Genomic DNA, 26,702 nt, shown 5'->3' with positions numbered 1-26,702 from the left:
GGCAGCGCGGTGCGCGTGCGCGGCCGGGCGTGCGCCGGCGCACCGGGGGCTGTCAGCGCCTCCCGAGCAGGGGCGGCCGCGGCCCCGGTAAGTGGCGGCCGCGCGTCCCGCCCTGTCCCCGCCGCTGTCGGCCGGTGAGCCCCTGCCGGGCTGTCGCGGGTGGTAGGGACCGCGGTGTGGCAGTGGGAAGCCGAGGGGGTGGGGGGCGGGATGGGCCGGGGCGATCCGGGGAGCCCCCCGGGGTTTTGGGGGCATAGCGGGTGCTGAAGGTTGGTCCTGTCCCGGGGCCGCGGCGGAGGGCGAAGGAGCTCGGCGTGCCCGCGGACAGGTCTCCGGCCTTTGCCCGGCACGGACGGGCACCTGCGTCGGTGCGAGTGATTGGAGCTGAGCCGCTGCTGCCAGGGAGGAGCCGGGCGGGTCTGGGGCCGCCGCCGCTGCCTCCCCCGAGCTCTGTTCGGAGGGCTCGCTGCGCTCCTCTGCGGGAGCAGGGCCTCCCCCGGGAGCCTGTCAGCCCCGCTGGCTCGCCTCTGGAGCGGCAGTCCCCAGGATAAGGGTGCCATTGCAGCTGGAGCCTTCCTGAGTCGGCTTGGGACGTAGTTTTGTTCACTTCTGCCTCTATTTTGCGCTGGAGATGTATGTAGTTTTGACTCACAGCTTCTGTAAGAGATTGACGTGGCTTCCTAAAGTTTGCTGTTCCTTTTGGGTGGTTCTACAAGAGCCTGTCTGCCTCGGCGTGTTAGTTACAGTGTGCTGGCTTCTGATTCTGCTGACGAGGTCTCCTTGATGTGCCTAGGTAGTGGCTGTATGAACTCAAGATGTTGTAACTCTGTGGGATGTATTCAGAGTTTTTAATAAGGGCAGTAATTCAGGATAAAGCTCTCTGCTGCAGAATACCATTTTTGTAATAAATGCATACTTTTAAAGTATCATTTTTTTAAATTTTAGGTAGAGCTCTTATAGCTTGGAAATGGATTGAGCCAAATGAAACTGGAGTATCCATTCCAAAGCACAAGTGGTGGAAATAGATCTTGCATGTTTAGATGAAGAGTAAGAAATGAAACATGGTTTGACTTAACCAGGCCAGTAGTAAAGAAGTACAGGAGTTTACACTGTTGAAGTAACTCTGAAATAAGTTCATACTTTTGTATGTAATTCTTGAAGGTACTTGAGATACAGAACTTGAGACATAGACTTGGGCTCTTCCAGAGCTCACGGGCAAGCCTTGCCTGGAATGTTCTTTAGCCATGATAAATTAAAAAATTAGGAATTTTGCTAATGCTCTACAGAGTCTGGCTGGGATGTAGTTAACTTTCTTTATAACAGTGCGTACAGTCTGTGTTTTGGGTTTGTGGCAGAAGGAATGCTGCTCACACTGCGGTGTTTGGCTATGGCTGCAGGGGGCTTGTACCAGTGTGAAGGCTTTCTCTTTCCTCATCTGCCCTCCACTCCCCTCAAGTAGGCTGGGGGTGGGCAGAGATTGAGAGGGCACAGTGGGGACATCTGACCCAAACTGGCCAAAGGGAAATTCCCTACTGTATATCATACTTAGCAATAAAATATTATGGGGGTTTTGTTTCCAGGGTAGTGATTATTCAGAGACTGGCTGGAGTGTTAGTTTGCCTGTGAGGTGTTGTGAGCAGTTTTCTTTGCTTCGATTGTTTCTTAGGGTTTTTTGGGTGCCCCCACACAATGTTTCCTTCATTTATCAATTTTGCTTGTCCCATGAGTTTTCTTGCTTTTGCTCTTTCAGCAAAAAGAAAGAGCACTTTGTTTTTGTAGCGTACTCTGCATGGTTCTTTAGATCACTATTCTGCTGAGACTAAGTGATGTGCTGGGTTTATGAATGCAGACTGCTCTGAAAACAGATATTGAATTTCAGGGAATAATATGGGTATGAGAGAATATAATCTCTAGCTGTGGCAGCAGGACCTAAAATGTTCTGTTTGGTTGCAAGGCTAAAGACATAAAATATTGGAAATCATTTGGAAACAATGAGGAGCTCCAGATACATTCCTCTGAGGTCTCTGGACACCATGGTATTGCATCTTTGGTGATGGGATCCTCCCTATTTTCTGTTAGTAGCTAATGAAGTCTGAGAGAACAGATGTGCCTTGATGTTACCTCTTCCCCGTACTGGTTTGCCTGCAAGTCTTGACTTCACTAGAAATTCTGCTGGAGACTGAGGTGAAATACTTGAATAATTTTTCCCTATACCCCTGATGGACTAGACTGATACTGTGAGAACTGAAAACAAGAGTAGAAAATAAAAAATTACCTATCAGAAGCCTAAATGAAAGTGCTCTATCATTAAGTCTCTGTGCTTGGAGCTTCCACTGCTTATGTTTCTCTCCAGTTTTGGTAGGAGAATTGACCTATTGCTCAGGAGGGCTGTGGTTCTCTTAAGTCCACCCAATTGTAGTTCAGGATGAGTTAGGACTTCGGCTTGAACTTTCTACAAGATCTCATTATGCTTGTCTTATTACCCTTTTAATAGGCCAACCTACCCTTGGATTAAATAGAATCTCTTCTTTTCATGAAGATTTGGTGGTCTTGGGGTGGTGGGTTTTTTTGGTGGTATTTTTTTATTTTTAATTCAAATCTAGATCAAAGTAAATGTAAAAACAGCAACCAAAAACACTGCAGGGGAACTAATGAGACTGAGTTAAGTATTTTTAAATGCAGTTCTTGTAGAATTCCAATTGCTTCTCTTTAGAATGTAGTTTAATGATGCTTCTGACAAGTTGCACTGCTTTTATTACCAAAGTTAATTCTCCAGTTGTTAACTTTGAAATTTCACATAGCCATCAAATGAAAAAAGGTGGGTTTTTAAAAAATGTTTTATTTCTTTTCAGTCCTGTTAAGTAATGAAGGCATTCTGAGGTCCTAACCAGCCATGGAGGAAACGGATAGGGAAGCAGTTGCAACAGCTGTTCAGAGAGTAGCAGGAATGCTTCAGCGTCCTGATCAGCTGGATAAAGTGGAACAGTATCGCAGAAGGGAAGCTCGTAAGAAGGCTTCAGTAGAAGCTCGACTCAAGGTACAAAGTTGGATAAACCTGAGTGTCTGTGCTGTATCATGAGTGTACTTTTTTTTTTTCTGTTTTTTTTTTTTTTTTGAATCTGCATTTCAGCCAGATGGATAGTATTAAACCAGGGACTTCAGTTTTTACTTTGTGTCCAAACCAGAAAATCTGTGTCCTGAAAGTAATGCAAACTGACATTGTACATCTTACTAATGTTTCATTCAAGCATTTCAAGTATTCTTAGGTCTGCAGTTTATTCATGCACAGCTACCCTGCTGTGTAGCCTGTCAGCCAACAAAGCCTTCTCTTAGTGACTGAATACTGAACTTGTAACAAAAAATTGATGATTGCATCTGAAAAAGGATCAGTCAGTTACCCTTCTGACTTTTACATGGGTTTAGGGAAGATAGCTAAAATATATCACATTTTTGTCTCTTGTGGAAGTGACCCCATGATTTTGCTCCTCCTTCGCATGTGTACACGTGAGTGGCTGCACATTCACACACACTGACTGACTTTCTTGTTTTCTTCCTTCACAGGTATTTGCCAATAGTTATTTTAAACCACTGTATTAAGCAGGTGGAGTTTAGTCTTAAAAAAGTGTTTTGGGAAACATTTTCTCGGGTATACACTTTATCTAATCTTATATTCCACTTAGTTTATCTTACAGCTATTTAATAGCTCTTCCTTTGTGGCAGTCTGTATGAAGTAGAAGAAAACTGGTTTTCTTTCACAGTGAAAAATTTTTATATTTATATATAATGTGCTATTTATATATAGCAAATTACATGTTGATTTTTGTAGCATAGAAACAGAAATTTTTCTGATGACTTGGACTGGGCTTTTCAGATTTAAGTTAGGAAGCATATAGAGTCTATTAATAATGGATCAGCTGTTTAGTTACTGTGATCTATTTATAATATATGAGCACAGTCATTTGCCTGGCTGCTTCTACAGACAGTCTTGACTAAACTTCATAAGTCTTGTAAATCCACTTGATAGCTATTTTCCCTATTGTTTGCCTTAAGTTAGTTCAGTCACCCATAGGTGGTCGGAAATACCTGTTCCAAAAAGAAGTTCAATATCCCTTAATCCACTCAGGATGCATTCCTGAAAAATGTGCTAGTTAGTGATGCAATGGACAGCAATGCTGACTTTCCCATGAGAATTTCTCTAATGGATGGGAGCACAGAGAGGATGTAGGAAATACTTTTGCTGTGGATTTCAACTGTATCTGTGTGTGGTGTGAAAGATGGGGAGACAGACATCGGGATTATCAGACAGAGGAGTTGCTGACTTCTCAGATTGAATTGATTACTGCTTCATCTGAGTGAATAAACACATGAGAAATATTTCAGTGTGAACATGTTAGGTGCTTCTTTCTGACTAGATATGCTGCCATCTTTGTCATCATTTTCTTCAGGTGAATCTAAACATCGTCTCCAAATCCTCTCCCGTATATTTATCTATGTCCATTTCTTATATCCCTCACTGCATTTCTTCCTGTGTAACATAAATTCTTAGAGGAAAATCTTCTTTGAAACATATCAAACTTATCAGTTTTGTATACAAGACTGATGGCACTCAGTGAAGCAGTGCTTTTGGGGTGCAGTAGTAGAACTCTGAAAGAATATGTGGGAGAGCACCAGGTAGTATTGTAGACTGGTGCTTTTGGTTTCTGTAGTCAGAATGTAGAAGAGCTGCTTGAAATCTTTTCCAGAGCCTGTAAAATTGTAACTGTTGGCAGCCAATTTTGTATGTGCTTTTAATCTATGGAAGAACTTCTTCACTGTGAAGAAACTCTGTATAAATACACATATCCTAGGGAAGTTTCTAGGTTGTGGATGTTCCAGAATATAACCATGCATGAATCCTCTCCCTTTTGATTCTAAGCTGCTGTGCAATTGTGGATTTGAACCATGGGGAGACCTGGCTTCAACATGAAGCCAGGATTCTGAGAGAAGTTTTGAGCCCTTTTCCCGGGATGGCTTAATTTTGTTTTTGTTTCTTTAATACAGCGATGCTCTGTTCAATCAAAGATGAATATGCATTCTAGGAAACAAAATCTACAATGCTAGGCTGGGACATGCTTTGTTCCCTGCGCCATCACCTCATCCCCTGGCCCCAGCTAACTATTTGAAGACAAACTGATCATGGATGGATGTCTGTTTTTAGAATTTTCCATGTCCGTTTGTGTCAGAGACTGAGATCCCTGACTGTTTCAGGTCAACATTATAAAGTTAGTGACAAAGATAAATAGGCAAAAATTTGAATATGTAATACTTGGAATATCTGCCTCAGAAAAAAATATCAAAGCAGAAGTATTGAACATTTAATGATCGTATGATTTTTAAAATACTTTATGGTCAGCTGCAGAAGATTGTGTTTGAGTATCCTAATTATCTCAGTTCCTGTAGAGGAAAAATGTGTTAATGCAGCAGTTCTATAGATAGAAACTGTATAAAAATGCCTTACTACTGCTTAATTGTGCTGAGTCTGCCAGGAAAATACATTTTTATCAATAAAATCAGCATGTCATAATTTGAAAGTGCATAAATAATATTTGTTTAAAAATCACTGCATTTTTTCTGGCACTTTCCCAGTACATTTAAAACACAGTAAATGTTGTTTGCAGTTACCAGGATTTCCTTTTTGGCTTCTAATATCTGACAACAAGTTCAACAATTATCCAAGCTTTTGGGCCTTAAAAGTCTGGCAAAAAAAAAGAATATGTTTTGAGCTTAGCAAAACGATTAATGCCTCATTTTCTTTACTGGTTGCCTCAAGTTCCCGAGTTATACAGCTGAATTTTCACTGGTAGCTTGCTTGTCCTTTGAAGCCTGTTTTTTCTAGTTGCATTTTTCACTCCCCTGATTTCACCTTCATCGCATCTTTTTAAAACTATGTGTCTAAAAAATGTGCTGTGGATGTGATCTGATTTCTTTCACTCAGATATGCACTATAATGCATTTTCTGTATGGTGTCTGGACACCTGAATGATATTCGGGCCTAACAGCCTCCTTGAAGAGTCATTATTTCAAGTGTCACTTGTCACAAGACATCCATATTAATAACTTGTCTTTATGCCAAGATAATCTAGCAGTTGTATTGTTGGTCTGGTCATTGATGTTTCACAGTGTGAAAATTATATTCTGTTTGGGGTTTTGTTGTTTGTTTTGACTGAATTGCTTTAGGGGCTTCTTTTGCCTCCAGGAACTTTTGGAGTTTTTTTAAGAACATTTCAGAATTAAATTTGGGCTTTTTTAGAACATTTTCTATTGAGAGTAAAAATGTAATTGCATTAGTAAAATGCTTCTGAGAATCCGTACATACCAAACATTCTGATGAAACATCAACTTTCTTTGATATCCCCCTTTGAAATTAATTTATGAAGGAAATGCAGAGAAGTCTCATTCCTTTGATCCTGGTTTAGTATAGATTACAAAGTTTACAGTTCATCTCCCTAAGCTCCTATGTTAGTTTGTGCATGGGCTAATTGTATCTAGGTCCTTCAAAACTAGATACAGCTTCAGAACTTCAAAAAAATGGTATGTGGGCACACACAACATTGTGCACACACAAGCTTTCACACTTCTAGTCAATTATAGTATTTGCTTTTTTTTTTCTGCTGAAAATGTTAGATACAGGAATGAAAATTAAATCTTGAGTAATGTTGAAAGTATGAAACTTATGAAGATTAATATGGGTTCCTTCTTTGTATTTTTATATTTAAGGCAGCAATACAGTCACAGTTAGATGGAGTACGAACAGGTTTAAGCCAACTGCACAATGCACTGAATGATGTGAAGGACATTCAGCAGTCTTTGATAGATGTCAATAAGGACTGGAGACAGAGCATCAACACTATAGAAAACCTCAAGGATGTTAAGGATGCTGTAGTGCAACACAGCCAACTGGCAGCTGCTGTAGAAAATCTCAAGAATATATTTTCAGGTAATCTACTGTTCTTTATCTAATTCACCACATAATGAAAACACTTTCATATGGTGCTAACAGCTGTAAGGTTGTCAAGTAATGCTGAGAGCTTTAAACTTCACTGGAAACGAAGAATTAAGGAAAAATTACCTATGCATCATATACAGGGAAGTAACTGGTAAACATTTAATATAAGTTGTGCTGTAGGAACTTCTAGTATGGCCATCACACTCAACTCAGAAATTTCTTGCAAGCAATCAGTAGCTGGGATAACATGTCTAGTATAAAAGACTGAAATATGGAAGCAACAAATACAGAAAGACTATTTGTGAAGTTTCTGGTGTGTTGGCACCTGAGCTGGACATCTACAGTGAGCCTTTTGGGTACAAATAGTATGAAATTATTTTAGGAGGCAAAAACATTTTGCAACACTGTACGTCTGTGAGGGTTTGAAAAATGAAATAAGAATAATGTAATAAAACGGATACTGTAAAGATAATGTGATTACCTGTGTCACTTTGTGTAGCTGTGACCATGGTGCATTCATTGCCAGGACTTCTCTACTTATAAATAATTTTAAGTGTCTTACCCATGTAACAGGGACTAAGCCTGTCAGACTAATTTGATTTTATTTAAACACTATATTCTCTCCTTTTATCTTCTGATACTAATACACAAAGTGTACCTATAGAGCAAAATTGCTTCCCAGCCATACCAGGTTGATAAGTTTACTCTCTGTATGTACCTAACCTCTACAGTATCAGATACAGTGTGCAACTTAAAAGTGTTTGCATGCAATGTCTAGCAATTAAAAACAAGGAACAGCAAAATTATGCATGTTCCAATGTGGAGTTTTTTGGGGGTGTTGTTTCGTTTTACACAGATGAACACAACTGAAACAATAAACCTTTTGAGGCTTTCTGAGAGGTTTTTAGTATGAAGCATCTCCCCCTGGAGCTTTTAAACAGTATAGTTGTTTTGCTGGGAGATGATCAGATGTTTTATAAACAAAGTGGGTTTTATCATGATTGAAAAGACTGTTACACACAATCATTAGAACTTTTTGTGAGCTGCCAGTTTTATCATTAGCTGCCTTTTTTGCAGTGACAAATTTTTCTGATGAGATTTTTCAGTTATTCCCCCACAGGATCCTAATCTTCCTCTGTAGGATTCCTCAAATATTGAAAAATAATAGACAAAAGATCTTCTAAATATTTTAGCAGCATGGGCAATTATCCGTATCCTTCATTTGTGCCTTAAAGCAGGCAAGCACTGTTCAAGACGGAGGTAAAACTTAGCATTTGTTGCATTTATGCAGCCTCACTTTCAACGAAATGAGCGACTTTTAGTCAGGCAAGTTTAATGTATAAGAAGGCCAGCGTTGTTGTTTGTTTATAGTAGACTTTCCAGGATTCTTTTATTTATTCTTTGGCATCAGGAGGGAAAGAGAAAATTGTATTGGCACTATGATTTTTGCTTAGATGCTGATCAAAATGTAGTATTGTAGTTAATAATGTGTAAAGATACATAACATTTACTAACATTTTTTGAATATTTCAAAATTATTTCCTTCAAAATATTTAAAAATAATTACTACAGCCATTCTCTAGCTTTTTTTCTAGTACTATTATTGTCTTGTATTAATTGTATTTTGTTAGCAGTGTTGTACTCTTTGTGATTTTTCTTCTTTGCCTGCCTTTCAGTTCCAGAGATAGTCAGGGAGACCCACGACCTGATTGAGCGAGGGGAACTTCTGCAGGCTCACCGGAAACTGATGGATTTGGAGTGTTCTCGTGATGACTTGATGTATGAACAATATCGCATGGACAGCAAAAACACACATGACATGAACCTCATCCACACATACTTTGGGGATATGCAGAAACTGTCTGAGGAATTAGCAAAGCAGCTTTGGATGGTGGTTCAAAGATCTCTTGTTACAGTCCGTCGAGATCCAACTTTACTTGTCTCTGTTGTAAGGATAATTGAGAGGGAGGAGAAAATTGACAGGCGCATGTTAGACAGGAAAAAACAGACTGGATTCATACCTCCTGGCAGACCAAAGAAGTGGAAAGAAAAAATGTTCAATATTTTGGAGAGAACTGTGAGCACGCGGATTGAAGGCACTCAGGCAGACACCAGGGAATCTGACAAAATGTGGCTTGTGCGGCATCTCGAAATCATCCGTAAATACGTCCTTGATGACCTGCTTGTGGCCAAGACCCTACTGGATCAATGCTTTCCTCCACATTATGACATTTTCAACAGGTTGCTAAACATGTACCATCAGGCTTTGGCCACCCGAATGCAAGAACTTGCTGCAGAGGATCTGGAAGCGAATGAGATTGTTAGCCTTCTAAGCTGGGTTTTGAATACATACACTAGGTAAGGCCCCCTTATCCTTTCTGTTAGGAACAGGAGGAAGAATGCAAAGAGGAGACATGCAAAACACAGTTTGGCTAGTATTTGCATGTCTATTAACATACAGAGGTAAAACAGAAAAAACATAATATCAAACTGTCAAGTTCTTTACTATTCATTACACATTTTGCTTCCTGGAAATTGCTCCTTAAAACTTGTTTGTATTTTATAATTTATAATTTTGAGTTGCTTAAAATTTTGATGCAGTTAAAGACCTGCATGAAGCTACAGTCACCTCTTATTTGTGTTCCAATTTGGTGAAGTATTGGGAAGAACAAGAGACTGAGAGCTCGTTTGTGAAACAGAATGTTTGTTATGGCCACGGCCCCGGAAGATCTGTATGATTATTAACTTTCTATTGTTCTCTTCTACTGGGGGTGGGACTGCTTCAGTTGCCTCATTACTGTTAAATGGAAAGAATGTAGTAACTTCCTTTACGGTTTCTCTCAAAACTGTGTGATGATTTGTTTATTTAGAAAAATTTCTACTTACAGGTTGTTTTCTATGATAGTCTCTACGTTTATTTTATTTGACTTGTCTGATTTATTTGTGTTACTTAAGCATTGTGGAGGGTTTGTTGCTTTTCTTTTTCATTTTCCAGGTAGAAACAGCTCAGATGGCAACTGTTTTGTTTTTGCTGGCATGTAGTTACTAGAGCGACTGATTTGTTTGGTAGAAGTGCTGCTAGCCTTTCTATGGCTCATGACTGTAATCCTGTTCTGAATAGCTGGCACTGACCCAGGTTCTGTGCTCTGTGTACTTTTGATGTCTTCAATTGTTCAGTATCACTAATGCAACAAGTTTAGACATTTGGTGGGTTTACAGCATAGTACCATAAAACTCACAGGTGGGAGATAATTCTGTTCTGGAGAGTTTTCATAACCAGCTTTGAGGTTTGTGTTCAGCACTCTATGTGTTACTCTAAACTGCTACATCCTCCTGGCTTTTTCCCGCAAGGAAGAATCAGGAACACTCAATTGTGCATACTTTGATACCCATGCAGGGTATAAGAAAGATGCAGCCACTAATAAGCAGCTGAGTTAATTGGCCTTTTCTTCTTATGAAGGCCAGAGGAATAACTACAGTGAATGAAAATCAGAGATGTGAGTCCTTCTAATGTATGACCTTGGCATAAATCTCCCAGGCTCTTCATTTGTGTCCTGGGGCTTTTGTTCCAGTAAGGCAATTCTTGGTCTTAAAATTACCCTTCTGCCTTCCCCCAGAAAGCAGCGTAGATTGGTACTGAGTTAGACAATTCAGAACTAAAGCTCTACATCTGTGTGTTCCATCACTGGAAGGGCAAAGGGAGGGAGCAAACCCAGTGTTACGTCTATTTACAAAGCAAACAAATCTTGCTAAAGCAAGTCATGTGGCTTGTAGCACCTGGGGGCTGAGCCTTGTGGAGAAAGGGAAACTGAGAGGAGTTTCCCTTTCTTTCACACTACAGGATATCTGAGAATGCTCTTCTCCCTGCATATCTGCATAACAAGTGGGATGGAAATTATAGGAAATACCTTGAAGGGAAAAATTAAGGCTTTGACTATCTCTCTTCTCTAAAAAAAAAAAGCCCAAGAGGGCAGTACAGGAATTGTATTCCTGTATAAGTAGGATGATAATTACTGGAAAAAGTTTCCTAGAGAAGTTGTGAATGCCCCATCTCTGGAAGTGTTAAGGCCACCTGGCCTAGGGGTAGTATGCATGCTCATGGCAGGCAGGTTGGAACTAGATGGTCTTTAAGGTCCAACCCAAACCATTTTCTGTGATTCTATGAGAATTAGCCACTGTGTATTGGTAATGCACATTGGGAGAAGAAATCAGCTGAGGTTTTTGAGTGGGAAAGTAAAGTTCTCAGCAGGGACATTTGCAGAGCTTATCAAATCACAGTTGCTGGACATATTTTAACAATACAATAAACAATTCTCTATAGGGATCCCTATAATAAACTAGGAAGGAGAACGGACTATCTGGCATCATGAAAACTCTGAATAATAGAGGGAAAATATGCATTTCTATTGTATTTGCATATTGAAGCTGCACTTCAAAACCAAATGAGAGAGTACTGATTGAAAAGAAGCATTGAGGTTCTTTCCCATGTAATGAATTCATATAGTCATGCACAACTTTTTTTTTTCAGTATTTGCAACATAGGAGTTACAGAAGAATCATGGGGGTTTCTTTATCAGAGCATGTCTGCATGAAAGCTGTTTTCAGAAATATGCTCAACTCACAGCTCAGAAATTAAGTGATGTTACATGTGGAATAATAGCCTTTAATATTTGAGTGGGAGTTTTATTGTGCTAGGTGGGTTTCTCTTCCATGTTTTGTCAATGACAGTTTTGGAAGCGTACTCTTATTATTAAATCTGTGCTGGGCTGAGACCAGGACTCCGATCTGTGGTTGAGGAAAATTATAAGGCTTGTAAGATCCTGATGCTCATATTCATAGCATCATTTTATGAGATACTGATCAAGTGTTGACAAAACAGCTATGAGATCACCAGGATTGCTACAGTGTCAACAATGTTCACTTTAAGGAACAGAAGGAATACTACTATATATATACATATATATATATATATATACAGCTGATGCTGTCTCTGAGGCCAGTATATCTATTCACCAGATAGAGCAGCATTGGTGGCAGAATAGATGCTTTCTAAAATGCTATTTTCCAAATTATAATCAAGTTGAAATTTCAAATATAATTGTATTAACTTCTTGTTGAGGGTAAATAACTTCCCAACACTTAGAAGTCTTGTGCCACTTGGAAGAGGGTTGTCTGTTGCTTCTTTTCCCCTGGACACTTGGTTGTGACAAACAGGAAAGAGAAATTGTGTATAGGAAGAATCATTTTGTTGTGGGCTAAAGCTTTTGGTCCTTGTTTTGGGGTTTCAGGTAATGTGCTTTGAGAAAAGGTTTATGTCTCTGTGGCCTTGTGAACAGGAATAATGATGTATAATGTGGCTAGAAATAATTTCTAACATGGCATAGTGCCATAAACAGCTTCTCACGTTTCCTCTAAATCAACCTAGAGCAGGTCCTGCTATTATGTGTGTTCTTTCTGTAAAAAGCAACAGAATGGAATTCAGTTTTCTGAATAGACTGAGCCACTTAAAATAATTTCATCCTCTTTTCTTACAAGCCAAGAAGATGCTATTAGTGTAGGAGGTTCAGTCACAGTAGTTTTTATGATTTCAAATACAAGAATTTTGGTATTTAAGTTGTTAGTGGCATTTTCAGTGCTTTGAGATTTATTTTTTCCAGGAAGTGGAAGCAATACTGTGCTGACTCCCTGTGTGTACCCAGAGAACAACTTCAGTTTGCAGAACTATACAAACTGGACATTTGTTTAGGAATTTAAGTTACCATTTGTTTTATAGTAGCCTCTGCAAATACAGAATTTGTGGTTTGCTTCTGAAAAGCATACTATAAATGGAATGTGAAACAATTTATGATATTATGATTTAATATATTTCCATCAGCTGTTAATAAAGCACTCTCTGAAGAGTGTGGGTTTGACTTATTGATTTTTTTGGAGCATGAAATATTAAGAGTTCTTGCTACGTTGTGCTTTAGCATAGCTTTGGGGATTTTTTGATTACACAATCCTGTCATTTTATGATCTTATATAGATGCAAAATACCACTGTAAAGTAGTAATTTTGTATAATCCTTGGCAAAATATTTTGCTTTAGTTTCTTTTAAATCTTACAGAATCAAGAACTTTTCTTTGCAAGCAATTGCTCTTGTACAGTACCCATGAAGTATAAATTTGATTTGTCTTGGAAGATGCTTCTTCCTCTTAGATTAGCTATATTCTTTATCAAGATAGGAAGCCTAAATAGCTTTTCTTTTAATATATTTTAATTTTTACATGGATGTGGCACAAGTACCAAAACAGAAGCTCTTTTGAGGATCTGAGGACAGTAATTCATACTTGTCACTGATCTTTATTGTTCTAAAATTCAAAAATGTATAAATTGTCTGTCATCACCTCTGAGATTTAAAAGATACATAAAAATGTCCCCTACAAAGAGCCCACAGGCTGAAACAGTTGGCTTTTATTTTGTTTCAAGTAATCATTACTTCTTGTACATAAAAGTAAGGAATGCCTGAAAATGTTGTATATTTAAATGTCTATGATACTTTTTATTGTATCCTGGGCTGTAACTTTTACATTCTGTTCTTTCATTCATATAATTTTATTTACATTTCTTGTAAATGCATTTATTGTTGCACTTGCTATTAAAAACTTTTTGAAATGTGTAGGTATTGGAAAATTGCCCTTTACAGCGAACATACAGAAGAAGTTGCATAGTTTTTAGTTTTTAACTTTTAATCTCATTTTTCTTTATTAATCTGAATTGTTTTATTCTTTTTTCTTTTTTTTTATTCAGTGCAGAGATGATGGGAAATTCAGAACTGTCTCCTGAAGTGGATGTAAATTTGCTGGATGCTCTGATTTCACAAAATGTGATAGACCAGCTTCTCAGCAAGTATATGTCAACACTCACTGTGAGTAATAACAGTGCAAAGGCACATTCAGATGAGTTTATATCTTCATTAGTACCTCAGTCCTGCTCCTCCATCAGAGAAAACTGTGACAAATGTGAATCCAACACCATAACTTTTATGAAAATGTTCATATCCTATGTGTGAGTTCCTTTATAAAGTCATAATCAGATGATTTTATATATGTAAATCATGACATTTCAAGAAGTAGTTATGCTTTACAGACTATTCATAATTTATTAGAAATGAAGGCATTCCAGTCTTCATATGCCTAAATCCATAGTGCTGGTATGTTTGCACTTAAAAAGACACTAGGCAGTTTGGTCCCCATAGTAGCTACATCAACATTTGATACAGATGTGATCTTTTCAAGGTAATCAGGATGTTCATGTTTGCCAGTTTGATTCTTTTAACAGCCTTTTTCCTTTCAACGCCTGTTAACTGCATGAGCATAATTTCCTTTTGTAGATACCATTTCAAGTGTATCTTAAGTATAAAGGTGCTGCTTCTTTGTTATCCTAAGAGTCCCTAGAAACTTCGTGGTGAACTTCATGGCAAAGCAAGCATTATGTGATTGTCAGATCCACTAATTGCCTCCAAGAGTGAATTTTTGGGTAGTTGTAGCTTTGGACTTGCTGTTCTCAAATTGTTCAATTAATTCCTACTTCTCCTAACTTTTGAAGCTCTGCCAAGCAGAGGAGGGAAATACTTGTGCTTCTTTGGATGTGTCAGCTACTAAAACATGTCCAGCAACAGCAACTACTTGGACTTTATACTCATCACAGTAATATGAACCAACCTTGTAATGGCTCAAGGAAGTTGTCACTAGGGGCTCTGTTTCCTATTAGCTTTATTAGGACTTTTATACAAGTTTATTTTTCTGTACTCACCTTTGGGACAAAAAGCACATTGGTTTGTTTCCTCAAGCTACTTTTGCCTTGACTCAGAAAATGCCTTTGAATTAATTTTGTCCTCACTTATCATGAAAAAATACACCTATATTGGGTTTTTTTAGATTTCTTTCCTTACTTACTGAAAAATACTATGTATAGAATGTTGCTTAATTTTATTTATAGATTATAAATAAAACAAAGTTGCTACTCTGTTAAACAGAGTGGCTTTCTTTTTGCTGGTTTTGATTTTCAGCTGTATTTTTCTTTTAAGGCAGAAAATACTGAAACTGCCTATTTGTTTCACTTCTACCTTATTTCTTTTGATGTTGTTTAAAAGTGGTTTTAAACAATGTAACTAGCTCTGTATGGCAAAGTACAAGTAATTGGGACTATCAAGGTAAATACTGAAGTTAACATCAACAAAAACATTATGAGAAATAAAATCCTAATAGATTCTAACAGACTTCTAGCATATTATTTTTCCAATCACCTCAGCCTCAAAAAATTCCTTGTAAATGCTGATCTCAAGGTGGAAAAAGTCCCTAGGGCTGCTGTGTCATAGCAAGATTAAGTCATGCAGGTCATATCTCATTAGAGTAATTCCATGCTAATAAGGAAGAAAGGTAGTGCCTTATTTCACACAATTGAAGAGGGTACCATATGGATTTTTATGACCTTTTTGTTTGTGCCTACTGGTAATGTGTAATTTTGTATGGTAGGACACAGTGATACACCTGTAACGTGTTGGAGAGAGATACAAACATTTATATTACTACAGGTTTTAAGCAAATGTGAACCAAGCAGAAAATCGGAAGAAATCATCAACCCAAGCAAGACAGAAATCGGAGAATCCCATTACATATTTAGCAAACATGCTGGTCTTTACTCTTGTGAATAGGTTTGTGGTCTGTGTCGTGTAGAAAACTGGTTTAATTTCCTTCTAAACCCAGTTGTTCTTCATGTCTGTGTGCTGTACAATATGCTGGGCAGATGGGAGGAGAGCCAGCCATTGTATCCGTTGCTGTGTTCTGCAGCACTTGTGTTCCAAGGAACACAACCCATTTAATCTAATCCCGGAATTTTGTCCCCAGCAGTAACAAGCACCAGTTTCCTAAAACCTAGGTGTAAAAGGAAGTACATGCAGATATGTGCTATTTTTCCTACATTAAGTATTGCTCTTATTTTTTCAGCTGGGGAAAAATTCAGTTTGTAACCTAAAGCCTGAGCCTTAATAAAATCTTCCAAAATTAGTAAACATGTTGATTCTGACAAACTGATCTGAGTTTTGTGTTAGGAGCATTCCCCCTCCAAAATGTGCTGAAGCTTCAAATTACACCACTTGTGTTCCAGTACTAACCTTATTATTTGTCAATGCAAATTTTAATTTGTCTGTTCCTGTATCTTGTAGGAATGGCAAGAGTGGTCAGCATTATCTGTTACTATGCCACTCTTCATTATGGAAATGACTGCTATTCTAGATATTGTAGCAGAGGGTTTTGTTGTGTTAAATTAAATATTTTCTTTCTCTTGGTTGCTTTATTAAATGAAGTCTAACATCATTGGCTGGCTGCGAAAAGCACTGGAGACAGATAAAAAAGACTGGATAAAAGAAACTGAACCAGAAGCAGATCAAGATGGATACTATCAGACTACACTCCCAGCTATTGTTTTTCAGGTATAAGACAACTTGTTTATTCTAGAAAATCAACAGAAGCAGTACATGGATTTGGAGGAATGGAGGGAAGCCAAACTTTCTAGAATACTATTGTTTCTGTGTCTTTTGAAGTATATTGAGAGTTTTTTTTCCCTATAGAGCTGTTAGTTGAAAGGATTGTTTCTTTGAAGGCTTTTGTTAACGTTTTTTACTTCAATGCTTAAAGAAATAGTTCTTTTAATGTGTAGATTAGAAACCCATTTTTAGTTGATACCTGTATTTAGTGAGCTGCTTTTACTTAAGTCTCTTGATGAAAAGCTGTAGTATAAGCCCACCAGATGATATGTGACTTATTAGAACAGTTTTTGTTAATACAGTGCTGTTTGTTAATATGGTGCTGACGTAGTTAGGCATGTATTTGTTACTATAAATTATTCATTATATAAAAACACCTTAATAATAGAATAAAAAGTTCCATTGAATGTTGAAACTGTTGCTGTTTTAAAGACCATTTTAAAGACCACTTCAGTTAATATAAATGCCTGTCCAACTTAAAACCAGAAAATATAAGGCTGTTTCTAAGATCCTTAAAAAAAAAAAAAATACCCAAACCTGCACCACCCTGTTGTCGGTAGTGGAAAGTTTTGAAAGTGATCTTTATCAACAATTAAAATGTCAGCTTATTATGCTCACTTTCTAATTTTTCTTTGCAAATATTGTGTTAGGTACCTTCAATGAAAGATAGATTATCTCTTCTTCCTGCATTTGTTTCCCACTGTATTTTTTTCCCACCTTATACCAGGATTTTTGCTACATGCCTTCACATTTGTATTAGTGCCAAGGTTTACTTGATCTAATCATTTTCAGAAAGTGTGTGATGTCAAAGAAACTGGTGGCTGATTATTTGCTCTAGTGTCATGCTGAGAAGGACTGCAGTACTTAGATGCATGTAGCAGTGAAAGTCATCTTAGCATAGAAACAGCTCATGTTTCCACCTGGCTTTGTATCCTTTCTTTCTAGTTTGCCTCTTCTCAAACACAGTTGCCTGTAAATCACCTAGATCTTGTACCTGCTTCTAAAGTTTAGAGTGTCATTTACTTCACTGTTGTGAGCTCTCTGCTTTCATATATGGGAGAAGCAAAGGAATTTGAGTTGTAGTGTTATTCATTACTAACTGCAGGAGCTGACCCTAGAACTTTGATACACTGTAAAGCCAAAGCACTGCTTAATTAAAGAGATTAAGTACTGTTTTGCTGAATTAAAAATGCAGCTGTTTTCAGTAGCAGGAGAACACTGCAGCATGTGTTAATGGTTGCCAGTAGTATATTAATTGCACTTGTGAAAATAATGGTTCTTGGTAATATATTAATTACACATGTGAAAATAATGGCTCTTGGTTTAGTCAGTGAGCTTGTCTGGGGGGGAAAAAAAAACCTGACAAAAAGCATCTGTAGAGCCAGTGCTCATTGAGAGTCTCCAGGACTTCAAGATAGGAGTTCTGTCTTTGTTTTACCACTGATAAAGGCCTCTCTTTATAATTAAACTATTTTTGTCTTAGATGTTTGAGCAGAATCTTCAGGTGGCTGCTCAGATAAATGAAGATTTGAAAACAAAGGTACTCATTCTATGTCTTCAGCAAATGAATTCATTTCTAACCAGGTAACATAATGTTTAAAATACAAATGCTTTATCCTGCCTCAGTCTCTCTTTATTCCTACAGTTCCAATACTTGTTTTTTTGTTTGGGTGTTTCTTTTTTTGCTTTGTCTTTCTCCTATCGCATTCATGCCAACCAGGGTTTTCTTCTCTTTCCTTTTCTTCCTTTCTTCCCTTCCCCAATTTCACTGCAGAAGTTCCTCTGTGCTGGTGAGTGGTACTTTCAGTTCCTGTTTGCAAATGGCTCTTAATTTTTTGAGTCAGTTCTGCTTTCTTACATATCTCAAATTTATACCTCTTTCTCTAAAGGGAGAAAACACCTTCTTGGTTGGATTTTGCCCAGAACAGGAGGACTAAACATCACATGAGCAAGACACTCTTTATAAAATACTTCTAAATACTTGACAGACCCTTATGAAGCATTTGGTCCTATAGGTGTATTTGAGTTCTGACAGATTTTTGTCTGTTTCATGCCTTTTCTTGTATGTGTTACAGGTACAAAGATGAAGCACAGTTGTACAAAGAAGATCATCTTAAAAATCGTCAGTATCCTCAGTGCTATGTTCAGTACATGATTGCAGTCATCAACAACTGTCAAACCTTCAAGTAAGTCTGCACATTCTTGCAGTACTATGAGAAAAATAGCTATTGATATTTCAGTTGTAATACCACCTCTTCCCAGAAATTTCTCTTCTGTATGCAAAGTAGGTTTCAGTTAAGATAGCTTATCTAACTAAACAAAGGCAACAAGTTCAAAGGTAGTGCTGTTTTGAGACACAGGTATCGTGATTGCTTTTGCCTTTGGCAAACCAAGCCATTACCCCTCACTGTGGAGTTGTGGTTTTATATGTTTTATTACATCTTTATTCTGTCATGGTTTGTTCCAGTGTACCCCCATACTGTATTGGTTTCTCCCTGAGTTTTCCTGCCTTTCCCCAAGTGTCAGTTTCCCTAGAAAATGCCAAGTCAGTTCCCTGTCCCCTCCCAGGTGCCTTGTCTGTCACTCGGTGCCCCTTCCCCTACCTCTAGAAACTTCCATCCAGGGCACCGAGTGATTGGATGAGGTCCGGGTACCCCTGCCCTGTCTCCCCCTCACTGGATCCCCCAGATGTCAATCCCCACAGAGTCACTCCTGTCTGTTCCCCACTGGCTGATCAGCCCCCTCCCTCTCCCTATGTAACATGTTGCCAGCACCCCCGAGTTGCATTTGTTGGCTGGCCCCCTCCGGTGCTGTTGGATCCCCAGGACCTCAATAAACATCGGATTTTTGCCCCCAACAAGTGCCTCTCATTTCCTCGCCGTTGGAATCAGCAGCGACCTCAGGACCCACAAAGCACTCTCCAAAGCCCAGCCGGGTACAGCGGAGGGTGCTTCCACTTGCCCTACTCGCCCCACAGGAGAGCTAGCCGGGGCTGAGCGGCACCTCACCAATTAAAAACCATGTGTTATCCCAAGAATTTAGTTGCTGAATAAACATTTATCTTCAGCTTCCAGATTTTGAAAAGGTTATTTCAGTTAGTTTGTCTGGGTCCTGCCCTCTTCTCCCACAGATCACCTTCAAGCAGTGTGATCAAGGTGAACTGAAATGGAGAAAAGACAGATCTTCTGTGAAGAGTATCAGAATGTGGCTCGTGTTTCAGTGATGAACAGTCCAACTTCCTGTTCATCTGTATCTGCTGCCACTTGCAGGTCTACTCATCATCAGCAATTTGCTACCAACACACATGTAGTCTACACTGACCACTCAAAAATCATGCTGGAGAACAAATAAAGGCTTCCAAAGCAAGCAGCAGGCATTGTTTTCCCTTGTAAAAATAACTGTCCTGTATGTACTCCAGAAATTTAATAGTAGTGAAGTTGTGCATCAGTGGGTGACGAAAACCCTTTTTGTTTTTTCCCCGTCACAGAGAATCCATCATCAGTCTGAAAAGAAAATACTTGAAAAGTGACATGGAAGACACCTTGTCAATCAGTCATGCAAACATGGATGCAACTTTAGACATCATTGCTAAAGAAGGCTGCTCTAGCCTGCTAGATGAAGTCTTCATGGATTTAGAGGTTAGAAATTGTTTCCTAAAAAAACCCAGTATTATTTATAAAGAAAAAATAATTCAGAATGAAGTAGATGTAGAGCCTTTTGCTAAATATGTAAAATATGTATTTTTTATATATGGGCTAGCAAAGGGTCAGGAAACATGAGTATTGTTCTTCACTGGTATAGTTTGTAGGAGACTGGAAGGTTGCTTAATTAGGTTTCATGGGATGACTTAAGTCAGGTCCTTTGTATATAATTAATATTTTCTAGCAGATGTACTTAGTCTTATGTTGTTGAGTTGTAGGAATTATTTGGGAAACTGCTGCTGATATTAAGTTGTCTGCAATATTAATATTGAAGGTACAGTTCACCTGTAATTAAGATATTTAATTGATTCTAACAGTGGGCCCCTTTCTGTGTGGTAGATTTCCATGTTTAGGAATTCTAGCTTCTTCTATAGAATCCCTCAGGGAAAGAATTACTACTTTAAAAAATAGGGAGTATGGGGAGGGAAACAGGGCAATTAGAGAAACAGCAGGAAATGGTAAAGAGAGATGCTCTGGGACTTGATGAATTTGTAATAAAACTTTGAACTAATATAAATACCTTGAGTGGCTCACATGAGGAAGGATGTGGGAGAAGCATAGTTTAGAAATTGACAACACTTATAATTGTCTCGCATGTTTTAGTAACTGCACTGATCTGATGAAACTGTCAAAAACCTGTTCTGATCTTGTCACCTTCTCAGCCCCATCTGAATGAGCTGATGACAAAGAAGTGGCTGATGGGATCTAATGCAGTGGGGACTATCTGTGTCACTGTAGAGGATTATTTCAATGACTTTGCAAAAATTAAAAAGCCTTACAAAAAGGTAGGTGCAACATAGTGATACTTTGCTAATGTACTCTGAGCATCATGGTGATTTGGAATTTCTGAACACCACATGGAATTCAAAACTGAAATGCAGAAATTGGAATTGATTCATTACTGGAAAGGAAAAAATGTTCATCATCATATTGCAGAAATCTGAATCTACTTTTTTTTTTTTTTTTTTTTTTTGTTCACAGGCATGTAATATTGTCAAAGACAGATCTAAGTTGTAGTATTTAGTCCAAGAAACTTCTTGGCATGTTACTAGATATTTTTACCAGTTTGTATTTTTTGCCACTTCTCAGAAGTTTGTAGTCTGATAAAATTAGCTCTTCTGAAACTAGTTTTCCTGGTCTGTAATGACTTTTTTTGCAAATGCACATCAAGTAATTCCTAGTTTTAATATATACAATGAAGCATAGTGAATTTGGTGTGCCATAAGAGTTAACAAATGCATATTTATGTTTAAAGTTCTCTTACAACGGTAAATGTGCTAGGTTAGGATTTTTTTTCCTCTGGTCTGTCAAAGGATATCTGAATTTCTCTATTTATAGAAACAAGTACAATAATGTGGAAGATTAAAGTCAGGTTCATGTAATAAGACAGGATTAAATGGTTGTCTAACATTTAGGAACCTAATAGAAGCCAGCAAGATCTGTATTTAGGTGAGGTCTTTGAAGAAGCTCTTAGAAGGGCTTAAAAGACAGTCTCCAAATCATACACTTATTCTTTCTTACCTTAATTCTCAAAGTGATAAAGGGAACCGCTCCGAGTTTCTCCTATGACCTTTTAACCTTCAGTATTTGCAGATCCTAGAGGCCTTATTATGTAAGTAAATGTATTTTCGGTCCAGAAAAAGTGCACAAAATGAGTTAGGTCAGTCTCAGAATTAGTCTATATCCATGGAACAGCTTTCTTTTCCAGATTTAGTTTATTACTGTGAGGTACGAGTGCTTGGCATGGCTTTTGAGGTGTTAATACCCATCTCTGTAATCACATATGTTTCAATATGTAGCATTTATTGCCACCTTGTGGGGAAGAAGCTTACAAGCAGGTTGTTTGGCATTCAACATACCCACTTTTCCACTGTCTCCCAGCACAAAAAAAATCTCCCATGAAAGATGCCATATGTTCTAGCACGGGCTGGACCATGCTTTTGTTTCCCCGATTTGTGATGGGATTTTTCCAGGTTTTAAAATATTCTTGGATAACCCTGTTTTGAAAGTACAGTTTTTAAAAGCCACATGATCAGAGCACCTCCAAGAAGACTGTAGTCCAATGAGAAGGACAGAGTTCTGAAACAGAGGAAATTGGCATTTAAGGCATTCTGCTTTACTGTTTTCCTTGTGTGTAAATTGAATGCTCTACCATTCCCTGTTGGCTCTTCTGGAGTGTTCTAGTTGTAGTGGAGCTGTTCTTCAGTTCCTCTCCAGCCAGATGGGCTATACATGTCAGCCCCCCACAGTCTGTTCTGTGGAGTTCATTTTTCTTTGTGTAACTGGCATCAATTCCACCAACACAAGAGAAGCTGTCCCTGAGCAACCACCTAACTCTGGTATTTCTGCAGACTCTTGAGAGCAGAACTTAAAATTGTATTTTTGACTTCCAGTACTTTGCAATCTGTTTTCTCCCTTTTTTTCTTCCTTTTTCTCTCTTTGCTGAAACCTTTTATTCAAATTTTGACTGAAGAATATATTTCAAGAACAACTTGAAACTAAAGTTTGATCATACTGCTAATAAAACATAATAAATAGTTTGTGACTACCTCTTACACCAGCTTTTTCTTAATCATAAGTAACTTTGCCACCATGTTTACGAGGAAGAAAAAACACCTGAGGACTTGTCGGATTTAAGAACTCTGGTTACATTTTTGTTGAAAAATAAGCATGTGAAGGTTTTGGAGTTTTAGTTTTGTTCTTTATTTCCAAATCTCAGTATTACTCTTGCACAAATACCATGATACTCATACCATCCAGGTACCAGTAGATATTTCCCATAAAAAAGATAAGTGCAGAACAGCAAATCAGTCAAGGAAGATCTGAGAAAGGGATTGTTCTTTGATGCTCCTCAAAAAACTCAGACATGTTATTAAAGATATGTTGGGTTTGTTGCTTCTTGTGATTGGCTCATTGTTAGGGAAGGAGAGATTTTCATTTCTGTGAGAACAGTGAAAATCTAAAACTCCTCAATCTGTGTTAGCAAAAATTGTATACTGCTGTTTAAGTGCAAATACACAGTTCATAGCTTAAAAATAATGGCTACTTCTGCAGGTATCACTGGCATAACCCACCAGCTTTTCCATCTCTTTCAGACAATGACTCTTGAGGCCCATCGGAGAGTAGTTGTGGAATACATCAGAGCAATCATGCTAAAACGTATATCTTTCAAGAATGCAGAAGAGAGAAAAGAAGGTGCAGAAAGAATGATTAAAGAAGCAGAACAGTTCAGATTTTTGTTTAAGAAGCTTGCAGCTGTAAGTATTTGCTTTGGGTAGTGCTGTTATCCTGGTAATTTACAATAACCACGTATGTTTATTGCTTGGGGGAAATGGCTAGAGTTAAATCTCCATGTCTCCAAAATGTTGAGTGACTTGGGAATATCAAAGATGCCACCTGGGGGGCACAGATGCAGATTCTGAAAACTCAGGCCAGCTGCTAAAATTCCTGAGCACCAGTTTCTAGTGCTTTGTGTTTATACAGCTCTCTGCAGCTGAATATTTGAATGGCCTCTGAGAGATAGATACCTGGAATTCATAGTAGTAAGTGAAAGAAAAAAGCAATTAAAAAAAAAAATCTGTCTTTTCTTTTCCTGGCCAGAAGAAAGGCTGATCTGGCATCAAACAGATGCCATTACTTATTACCTAAGGAGCATGCAGTGTGTTAATTTGGATCAATAAGATGAGTATGTTGACCCCATTTAAAGTCCAGTAGAAATAGAAAAGACAAGCTAAAAAAAAGGTATTTGAAAATCAACATACAAGACAGGTGTAAAAGTTTTAACTGCATAAGGAACAGGGATCTTCCAGAAAGCTCTTGGGGGCAACAGATGACCGATTGTAAAAACAATGCGCAGAAAGATAAAAGCCTGAAAAACTGGGATAGTTGATGGAAGAGGTTGTAGAATAAAGGAAACAAACCATACCTGATTGGCAGAACCAGGTGACCTTGAATAAGAATACTGAAATAATCCAGAGTTTAAATAGATACAGATCAATCAACCAGTTGCTGAAAGCTGCTTTGGTGGCCAGATGACTTGAAGGAATGTAACAGAGGGCCAGTTTTGAAGTAATGTTTCAGAAGAGATCTGTCTTTTATGTCAGTTATTCCTAATATTTATGCTCATAATTTCCCAAAGTTGAAGACTGGAATTTATCACCATGTGGATAAATACAACATATTGTTTGTAGGACACTACTTTCTTCACTGATATTCTCAGCATAAGTCTCTGAATGGAAAACAGGGAGAGAAAAGGATTACGGTGACAATTTACAAATACTTGTTTTTTTAAATGTCTGAAAATTCAGCTTTTTGGGAAATTCAAGGGCATTGTCAGACAAAATATTAATTAAAGGATTATTTGTAGGTTTGAGGAGTACTGCTATTGTTTTGGGACATTTTTAATATTTTTTGTTTACTTTTGCAGGGCTCTGGAGAGGACACTGAAGGACTCTGTGACATCATTGAAGCCATTGCCGAGGTTATCAAGCTGACTGATCCTTCACTACTCTATCTGGAAGTTTCAACTTTAGTCAGTAAATACCCAGATATCAGGTAATTCTCTGCCCTCAGATTTAATATATAGAAAGATAACAACATAATTTCCTAGAGGTTTGGGCAAATTCTGAAATTTAAAACAGTCTGTAAATGTGTTCATATTTTTCATATTTTAGAATGTAACCACTTTCTTGTAGTAATTAATAATAAAAAGAAAGTAATGCTAATCTACAATGTACATGAGCTGGACTAGAAGTTACAACTACTTAAGTACTGCAGGGGAATACTAAAAATACTTCAGCTCTGTGTGTTAGGAGGATAAAATAGGTTTTAGAGTCCTAAAAGCAGCCAAAATGGTGCTTTATATTGAGCAGGAAAAGCCAGTTCTGAGTGAGTAGAGATCTCGTTAAGAATAAAAAAGTACCTGAAACTGAGTGAAAGGATTGCCAATTAAGTGCTGTCTTTGACAAAATCTTTCTTGTGCGAAGCCTCCTAATGCCAGTTTTACCCTTTTTATTTGGCAGGGATGACCACATTGCAGCTTTGCTGACAGTGAGAGGTGATGCCAGCAGAGATATGAAGCAGACTATCATTGAAACTTTGGATCAAGGTCCAAGCCAACCAAATCCAAACTACGTGCCAATTTTTAAGGAAATTACAGTTCCTACTCTCACTGTGCCAAAACTTCTGAAGTAATTGACAACTCTGTGTTTGTGTGTCATTACTGCTCTGGGATCAACAGGTTTGAAATATTTGTGGGCAAATTTGGCAGTGCTATTTTGAGTGAAGTTCTGTATACATTGATACTTGCTAGGCATAGTTCTTTCTGAAGACTTGGACGGAAGGAAATGCAAGATACCTGAAAGAAGAATTAAAGGTCATGTTTGAAGAGCAAAGCTTTTAATGGCATGGTTGTTTTTTGTTTTTGGTTTTTTTTTACTGACCTGTTTGTCACAGCTGGTTTTGCTGTCAGCAAATACATTTTTCTTGTGGAATATGTTTGCACAGTGCGCTGCAATGCTATATAAAGATATTTATACCAAGACCTGCAGAGCTGTATTAGTGCTGGATATACTAACATACATCACTTACAATACCTAAGCAGACTGCTTTAGAACTGTCTTTATATGGCACTGCATTCAGCGTTAATGTCAATCCACTTTCACGTTATATTTTGTGTATGTACTTACTTTGGTGTAAAATAGTTTATTGCAGAAAACTTAATTATGAAATCAGTTTGCTGACATAAAGGACTGAATGAAATTGCTACAGTGCAATTTGATTATAGGTTGAATAAATAAATAAAGACATAAGGTACAATTTTTTTTCACTGATTCACTAAAAACAGCACATAAAGCACACCAGTTCAATAAAATGTTAAATCATTCCTATGTTCAGCTATGATTCTTTGCATCCTTGTAGATTTACAGAGCATGTAAATCTTTTTTGTTGTTCTAAGTGTGAATAAAAATTGGATTTCATAGTTTTCTGAAAACACAAGATACTGGGTTTTATTTCTACAGTATTTTCAGATTAAGTATAAAATAGTACTAGACGATTATGGATTCAAAATTCCTTGATGGAGGACACATTTAAGGCATTATCTCTTAGTACCTGACCAGAGCTGTCAGAAGTAAGCATGAGGAAGACGCATACCTACATTGTTTTAATTCAGCTTTCTGGAGTTTGTGTGCCTGACGCCTTTGGCCTGTGGCCACCCAGGCCTTGTGCCATTCCAGCCGTCCCCAGCTCATCAGTACTCTGGAAGCGGTATGTACAGGGCCAGCAGTTTGGATAGAGGATGGATCTGAGATTGTGACTTTCTGCAGGGACAGGGACAGTGTGTCCCGAGATGGTTCAGTAGAGCTTCATCCTGGTATCTCTGTGCTTGAGGGGTTTTAGCACAGGAGGTTCTTAGGGACAGTAAACTCTGCATAGAAGTTGTAGGTGCAGGGAGAGGAATTTGACTGGTTTTCAGAGGGTTGTGTTCAGC

The 26,702-nt window shown here is 38.1% G+C and overlaps 1 protein-coding gene across 5 annotated transcripts; it reads left to right on the top strand.

Moving 5' to 3' along the window:
* Positions 1–15: 15 nt before the first annotated feature.
* On the top strand, positions 16–26,209 carry EXOC3 (exocyst complex component 3). 5 transcript variants are annotated; one of them, XM_021528715.3, is made up of 14 exons: positions 16–87; positions 2,083–2,184; positions 2,853–3,037; positions 6,757–6,976; positions 8,662–9,343; positions 13,775–13,892; positions 16,332–16,457; positions 17,995–18,095; positions 18,587–18,697; positions 19,999–20,149; positions 20,875–20,997; positions 23,308–23,469; positions 24,639–24,766; positions 25,234–26,209. In XM_021528715.3, exons 3-14 carry the CDS (start codon positions 2,894–2,896, stop codon positions 25,403–25,405), a joined length of 2,238 nt encoding a protein of 745 aa, XP_021384390.2. In that variant the 5' UTR covers positions 16–87; positions 2,083–2,184; positions 2,853–2,893; the 3' UTR covers positions 25,406–26,209. The 5 variants fall into 5 exon arrangements, with proteins under 5 accessions (XP_021384390.2, XP_021384385.2, XP_021384386.2 ...); XM_021528712.2 differs by having other exon boundaries at positions 35–87; positions 2,080–2,184; XM_021528714.2 differs by having other exon boundaries at positions 58–134; positions 2,080–2,184.
* The last annotated feature ends 493 nt before the right edge of the window (positions 26,210–26,702 follow it).

This window comes from Lonchura striata, chromosome 1, assembly GCF_046129695.1.
Source record: "Lonchura striata isolate bLonStr1 chromosome 1, bLonStr1.mat, whole genome shotgun sequence".
NCBI lineage: Eukaryota > Metazoa > Chordata > Aves > Passeriformes > Estrildidae > Lonchura > Lonchura striata.
Note: the sequence above shows the minus strand (reverse complement) of the source record. Positions and strands in the feature narration are given on the sequence as shown.

Coding starts and splice junctions, on each gene's coding strand:
- EXOC3 (XM_021528715.3), top strand. CDS start 2,894: ATGGAGGAAACGGATAGGGAAGCAGTTGCAACAGCTGTTCAGAGAGTA. Junction 13,893..16,331: donor AGTATATGTCAACACTCACT/GTGAGTAATAAC, acceptor TATTAAATGAAG/TCTAACATCATTGGCTGGCT. Junction 16,458..17,994: donor TCCCAGCTATTGTTTTTCAG/GTATAAGACAAC, acceptor TTTTTGTCTTAG/ATGTTTGAGCAGAATCTTCA.